At 36.9% G+C, this 8,108-nt stretch overlaps 1 protein-coding gene across 1 annotated transcript in view; it reads right to left on the bottom strand.

Moving 5' to 3' along the window:
- Positions 1-8,108, bottom strand: part of DCHS2 (dachsous cadherin-related 2) — a 168,224-nt gene that overhangs the window by 138,185 nt on the left and 21,931 nt on the right. Inside the window, 1 exon segment of the mRNA XM_011959767.1 lies at positions 7,745-7,976. Within this exon segment, the coding sequence (XP_011815157.1) occupies positions 7,745-7,976 (232 nt within the window).

The following is an 8,108-nucleotide window of genomic DNA, read 5'->3' as shown; positions in this document are numbered from 1 at the left end:
CCGCCTCCCAAAGTTCTGGGATTACAGGCGTGAGCAACTGTGCCCGGCCTGAATCCAACATTCTTAAATAAACTAAGCTCTCTATTATAAGTTGAGGGGCCAGAAAACATGTAACCCCCATATTTTTAATTAATTGTTTACTATATATAAATATGCATATGTGTAATGTATGTGTATATCATAATTCATGTTATTTATTAATAAATAATAAAATCATAAATAAAATGAATAGCTCTTTGCCTATATATTGATCAGAGTAAAATTTATGACACTATATTTTAATACTTTAAAGTACAGTGATTATTTAGCTCACATTTTCATGACACTTGCAAATGGTAATTAACCACCAGTGCAGGGATCAACATTAACTTTAAAAATGTCGTTAATTAATTCACAGAGCACTGGTTATTTTCTACTTTAATGACTGCTTGGATTTGTACATGGCAATTATAATATATAATGTTTGTCTATGCTCTTCATCTTGTCACTTTTTATTTAAACAGGGGAAACTGTTGTCATGAAAAATTTTTTGAACAGATGCAGTACTAAGTGAACTTAAAGATATATATGTATGTATATAATCATTCTCTTCCACTAACTAAGCAATACTGACTTTCAGAATAAAATATCCTGGAAAAATAGAATGTTTAACCAAGGTAGCAACTCATAATTAGAAAATAATCAGTAAATCATTACTAAAATTATTCATTACTAAAATTGTAAGCTATGAAACAGTTAAGAACAAAAATAAGCACAAAAACATGACTTTCAACAGATATGGAGTTTATAAGTGAGGTTCTCTCACAAACAGATACAAACCAAAAACTACCAGATATCAATACCTATTTCTTATTTGTTGTAGATATTTATGACGTCTGTCCTATATTCAGTTTGTGAGAATATAAAAACTTATTCACCAAATAGATTACATTGTGTTATTTATTTTGCACACAAATCTTAGTGACTAAGTAGTATTGGCTGAAAAAACTAGAATGGATTTGAAATTCTATCTCATATTGAGAATTTTTAAAAATTCTCAAGAAAAATGTACCTGTTTTGGAAAAGTCCACTCAATTGGAAAGAGTGAATAAAATTCAACAGATAATTCGTGTTTAGGTAGTCTCATAAATAAATTCCTGTCACAATAAGAGATCATTTTTCTATCTTAGTTGAATCAATAGAACCTATATTTATCTTAGCTTCATCTTTTATTTTTTTTAAGTCATAATAATGAAACAAGCCTTGAAATGGAAGTGCAAGAAGTAAATTCAAGTATCAGATTTACTACTGTGTCTTTGAGTAAGTCACTAAGACTTTTAGAGTCTTCAGTCTCTTCATCTGCAGATGAACATAAAAATATTTGCCTTGTTTATCCCATGTAATTAATGTAAGACTCAGTAGGCAATACTACATGTGGAAAAGACACTGAAAAGTATTATTAACTAAGACAGAGCAGCACAGGAACAGATCACAGGTTTAGAATGGGATTCAAGTCCAATTCCACCATCACCAATAGCATACCTTTAGATAAGTCACCAAACCCCTTCCAGCCTCAATTTCTTCCTCCACGAAATGAGGAAGCTTATTTTAAGGTTCTTTCCATCTTTATGAGTCTGTGATCTGGTACTAGAAAAGCTAATGAAGAAATTCTCGGCCGGGTGCGGTGGCTCAAGCCTGTAATCCCAGCACTTTGGGAGGCCGAGACGGGAGGATCACGAGGTCAGGAGATCGAGACCATCCTGGCTAACACGGTGAAACCCCGTCACTACTAAAAAATACAAAAAACTAGCCGGGCGAGGTGGTGGGCACTTGTAGTCCCAGCTACTCGGGAGGCTGAGGCAGGAGAATAGCATAAATCCGGGAGGCGGAGCTTGCAGTGAGCTACCATCCGGCCACTGCACTCCAGCCCTGTAGACAGAGCGAGACTCCGTCTCAAAAAAAAAAAAAAAAAAATAATTCTCTAACATGCTTTTGCTTCCTATGAAAGTGACATACACCGATTAGGTGCTCATGATTAATTTTAGACTCTGTCTTGCAAATAAGAGAAAGTCATCATTTATTTGGCAGGAGCAGGCTCATATCCCTTATGAAATGAGGTGTGGTATTAATTTATTAACTACACACCAGAATGTTCAATGTTAAATGTAGGAAGGTGGCATTCATGAAGAATTACAAGAATCATTATATGGTATAAAATCTGAGCATAAAACTAACATTGGAAAAGAATCTGCCCTTGAAATACAGAAAACAAATCTGTACTGCATTACTTACAGTCGATGTTAAAATCTACCCACCCCATACAAACAAAAGATTACAACTAAACACTGAGGCACAGCTGCCCTTGTCTGGCAGTTTGATATCCTTTTAATTAGTTGTTTTTATGTAGTGCTAAACTTGGATTTTGTGTACACCACAAGTAAACATAGAACAGACAAAGGCTAAGCAGCATAAGCTTTTTGCTGTAAGTGCCACAGGAGCAGGGATTCTTGTCTGTTTTATTCACTGATGTATCCCAAACACCTAGAACACGGCCTGGTGCATCGTAAACACTGAATAAATATGTATCAAATAGATGAACTGGTTTCCATTTATTCCTTGAATAGATAAGCTACATTCTCTTTATGACTTATATTGATTTGCATTTATATCATTAACATGCTTCTATTAAAAAAAAGAGATAAACCACAAGATTTAACCAAAGGTTGCCCGAATAAAAGAGATAGTTTCGGATGACAACAAATGACCAACACAAAAGCTTGAAACCTATCTGTTACCTTAAAATGATCTGAATTCCTCAAACCTCAAACTTTAGCATTATGCAATATACCCAAGTAACTTAACCTGCACATGTGTCCCCTGAATCTAAAATAAAAGTTGGAAAAAAAAAAGTAGTTTCTTCCAGTGTAAAACTACAGAATAAATAGGACAAACCCCAAAGGTAAAGAACTGCTCTTTTCATGTTACTAAAGAGAGCACTTCAAACAATGGAGGAAGAAATCTACATATAATTCACAAAATGGGATTAAAAATACATGAAAAAAGAGCTATTAATAAATATGCCTCTTGTGTTTCTTCCCTTTAAAACTCAAAACAGTGTGGTCTGCCTTGTGCCCACATCAAAGAAAGCCAGTGAACTAAGAATAAGAGAAATGAAGGCTCAACTCAGTATCTCTCTCCTGGCGCCTAAACACATTTTACAAAAATGTTCTTTGAACCAACAACAAACCCAGAAAACCAGAAACAGAACAGGAAGATAAACCCACAAGAGAAAACAACCATGACATCGTCACACCCCCTTCTAGTTTTCTCCAAAACATTTTTCATACCAGATGGACACAGTAAGTCAAAGAGCTCTATTTTTAATGCATGAGTCTTGGTTGTGGGAGAACATATCAATGAGAAATCTTTTGTCTTCAGGAAAGCACAAGCCTATAACAGAAAGCATGTAAGTTTATAAAATAGCATGTCTGATAGAGAAAACATCAAAATGAAAGAATGAATGAACCAGTGTGCAAATGAATATCTCTAAGAGAGAATTCTATAGTAATTCAGGAAGAAGTAGCAATGTATAAATGGGCTCATCAATTCTCAATATTCTTCTCATATGATACAACATCTCAACCTGCCTTTATAAGAACTTAGGATAAAAAGGAAGGAGGAAAGTTAAAAGGTGTTGAGACTAGCTCGAACAATTTCCATTGTCAAGGGCAGGGAGTTATTTTGGAAGATAATAGAATAAATCCAGAGACAAAGGGAGGTGAGAAAAAGTAAAGTGCCACCATAGGTAGGCTGGAGAGAAAGTCTAGGGAGAGTTTTGAGGAAACGTGGGGATAGGCCATAGAGTCACTTACCATGTTGTGATTCAGAAAGAGGATTTTAAATAAAGTTTTGCTCCATATATTAATGAAACTCCCATGCAATTTTTAGGAGGCTGTAGGAAGGATTTAAGTTACTTTTTAAATATTTCTAGATGTTATTTATTCATTTATTCCACAAATATATGGTACGGGCACTTTCTTAGGACTGTGTTTACATTGGCAGCCTCTGTAAAGACCAGCCATATGATGGAAGCAAGGAAGTCTAGCTTTATGTAGGTTCCTGAAAGAAAATATCCAAAGAAGACTACAATTGAGCCTTGAACAACACGGGTTTGAACTGCGTGAGTCCACTTATACACGGATACTTTTCAATAACAGTTACAAGTATGCCTGCCTCTCCTGTCTGCCCTTTCACTTCCTCTGTCTCTACCACCTCCGCCACCCACGAGACTGAAAGACCAACCCTTCCCCTTCCTCTTCTTCCTCAGCCATCTCAACACAAAGATGATGAGGATGAAGACCTTTACTTAATGAATAGTAAATATGTTTTCTCTTCTTGTTGATTTCCTTAATAGCAACTTCCCATCTCTAGCTAACTTTATTGTAAGAATACAGTATAAAATACATAAAACACACAAAATATGTGTTAACCCACTATTTATGTTATGGGTAAGGCTTCCAGTCAGTAATAGGCTATTAGCAGTTAAGTTTTGCAGGAGTCAGAAGTTATGCACAGATTTTCAACTATGTGGCGGGTCAGCATCTCTACCCTCTGCATTGTTCAAGTGTCAACTGTGTATTCTAATACTGCTTCTTGTTCTATTCTTTGAGAACATCCTTGTATAGAAAATGTGTTACAGTCATTATGGAAAAAAGTATGGAGGTTCCTTTAAAAATTAAAAACAGAACTAAAATATGACCCAGAAAGTCTACTTCTGGTACATATCCAAAGGAAAAAAACAGTCAGTATGTCAAAGATATATTTGCACTAGTATGTTCACTGCAGCATTATTCGCAATAGCCAAGATATAGAATCAACCAAAGTGTCCATCCATAGATAAATGGATAATGAAAATGTGGTGTATATATATACGATAGAGTACTATACAGCCTTAAAACAGGACAGCCTATCATTTGTGACAATAATGGATGAACCTCAAGGATATTATGCTAAATAAATAAGCCAGGCACAGAAAGACAAATACTGCATGATCTCACTTTTACATGTGGCATTTAGAAATATTGAACTCATAGAAACAGAGAGTAGAATGGTGGTTGACAAGGGCTGGGGTAATTGGAGATGTTGGCCAAAGAGTACAAAGGTTCAGTTAGACAGGGTAAGTTCTGAAGATCTATTTTACAGTATTAATAATAATGTATTAATAATAATATATTCTATACTTGAAAGTTGCTAAGAGAGTAGATCTTAAATATTCTCACCACAAAAAGTTCTAAGTGTGAGAGGTGATAGATATGTTAACCAGCTTGATTTAATCACTTCACAATATACACACATCAGAACATCACCTTGTATGTCATAATTATATACAATGTGTTTTCAGTTGCTGTCAACCAACAGATGAACTTTCAGAACTCAGCCATTCAACTTGGGGGCAGCCCGTTCACCGGACAACTTTTTCCCATAGCTAGTCACGATGTTTTTTCATTCTCTTCTAAAGGTTAAAGTAAAGCACTACCAGGCCTCATGAATTTCTCATGAGTTATGATTAAGTGCGACCAAATTCCAAGCACTATTTGACTGAGAAATGTCTTCAATCTAAATACACGGTTATCAAAACGGCCAACAATAACAACCCAAGGCTATTTCCATATAAATTTGGTCTTTGCTTAAAAATAAAATTCCATGAAAGTTCCCTAAGATAATGACCCACACAGAGCGTTTTCCACGATTAACAATGGCATTTGTGTTACGGTCGCTGCCAGGAAGGAAAGCATGAGTCTGGCTTCGGCCAGGACAGCAAGAGAGATCTCTTCTAAAAACAGAATATGGTATAGCTCATTCTTCCAGATCTTCCAGGGGAAACTGAATGATGAGTGTGTGAATGTCTTTTTAAAACAATCTGTGAAACGCTTTTAGATCCTGTGCCCTGATTACTGGCTGACCTATATATTTTTGGCAATGCTAGTGCCTTAGAGGACCTGACGATTTGATGGGCAGTTAAGTCCTCAGTTAAGAAGAATTTTGAAAAAGCTGAGATTAAACAGACTAATTTTCCACAAAAGTATTTTCTTCTGATCTTTGAAATGTTAAAAGGGCCACATCAGTGTATTATTTTGAGCAAGGAAAGTTTTGCCTTACAAAGACTGCCAGTATAAACAACTAATCCCTGGCCAGTTGCACAAGCCAGACAAAGCACAGTTTTCAGGCAGAAGCAGCGGCTCTCTACCTAATGGGTCTCGGTGAGAGGGCACACTCACACAGTATGTTAGATTTCCTGTGTAAATTATCATTTTTTCTACTGTATATGGCTATTACAAAGCATGTTGTGAAGATCCAGTAAGACAATGTACAGAAAATGTCTAGTGTAGCATCTGACATTATCATTATCATTACAATAGAAACACATTCTACCCATTGTTTGGATCAGGTGGAAAAATGCAACAGAAAACAATTCTTTTTTTTTTGTTTATTTGCAGCTTCATTTTTGGACCAGAGTATCTCTAAGTATCTCAAAGGTATTGTAATGTCATATTATATATTAGAAATTTTTTTATGTTCTTATAATCAAATATTTAAACTATTATTTTGTTAGCAACAAAATTCTATTCAAGCTAATGAATAGGAAATGGAAGGTAACTTCTCAAATATTCATTATTTCTAAAAGACAGCTTGCCCACTGGGCTTCCTTGGCAGATATGCAATTACCGTTGTAGAGAACTAAAAGGAGCTTTAGGTATCATTTTAAAAACAAGGAAACTAAAACCCAAAGAGACTAAGGGAACGCCAGACCGAGTACAAAGAAAAGGATCTACTTTGGATGCCTGTACAAATGTCTTTGCACTAATCTTAGCTATTAATACATCAAAATGAGGCTCAGTCACCCTCAAGTCACCCTCAGATGGCATGATCATACAAATAAAGGGAAATTAACATTTGCAAGGTAAATACTGGCCAACTGTTTCTACATAAATTACTGACTTTAGTTCTCTCACAAAAACTTTGAAACATAGGTATTATCAGTGCTATTTTTTTGTTTTTTGTTTTTTTTTGGGGACAGGGTTTTGCTCTGTCACTCAGGCTGGAGGACAGTGGCCTCATCATAGCTTCATAGCTCACTGCAGCCTCAAACTCCTGGCCTCGAGCCATCCTCCCATCTCAGCCTCCAAAGTAGCTAGGATTACAGGCCTGCACCACCAAGCCTGGCTAATTTTTGTATTTTTTTAAGTAAAGACAGGGTTTCACCATCTTGGCCAGGCTAGTCTTGAACTCCTGACCTGGTGATCCACCCGCCTTGGCCCCTGAAAGTGCTGGGATTACAGGCGTGAACCACCAAGTCTGGCTAATTTTTGTATTTTTTTAAGTAAAGACAGGGTTTCACCATCTTGGCCAGGCTAGTCTTGAACTCCTGACCTTGTGATCGACCCGCCTTGGCCCCTGAAAGTGCTGGGATTACAGGCGTGAGCCACCACACCAGGCCAACAGTACTTTTAAGGTAAGGACACTGAGGCCAATAAAGACCACAAGATCAGTAGTAGGCAAAGCTGGGCCTGAGATCCAGGTCTGGTCTAACCCACTACAAAGCCTCAGCCCTTTTCAATACACTTCAGTGCCTGCTAGAAGGTAAAGTGAGTTGTGCGACACTCCCATTATTGAAAAAATGTCACTTTTTCTAATTTTCTGGCTGTTAAGTGGTTAAGCAGAAACTTTATAGCCAAAGGATGAAAACCACTCCAAGATCACGTACCTGTGGTGGAGTCAATGGTAAAAAGTGACGACAAATCTCCTGGAATAAGCTCATAAGCCACCGTCCCATATATCCCAGAGTCCCGGTCAGTGGCAAGAACATTGATGATCTCGGTGCCTGGCTGGGTCTCACCACTGATGCTTGTCACATAGGTTGATGGGTTAAACACAGGATGATTATCATTCACGTCCTCCAGGTCCACACGAACAAAGGCTTGGGCACTTAGCCCACCCTGGTGGATGAATGAGCAGTGATTACAAATGGGTTTTTGCTGAACACTGGGATGTAGAATAATTGACAATGGCCCTAGAATAGTCTTGAAACAACAGAATTTGAATATGTAGGGGGGTGTGTATATGTATAT

This window comes from Colobus angolensis, unplaced genomic scaffold (genome assembly GCF_000951035.1).
Source record: "Colobus angolensis palliatus isolate OR3802 unplaced genomic scaffold, Cang.pa_1.0 Scaffold5, whole genome shotgun sequence".
NCBI lineage: Eukaryota > Metazoa > Chordata > Mammalia > Primates > Cercopithecidae > Colobus > Colobus angolensis.
Note: the sequence above shows the minus strand (reverse complement) of the source record. Positions and strands in the feature narration are given on the sequence as shown.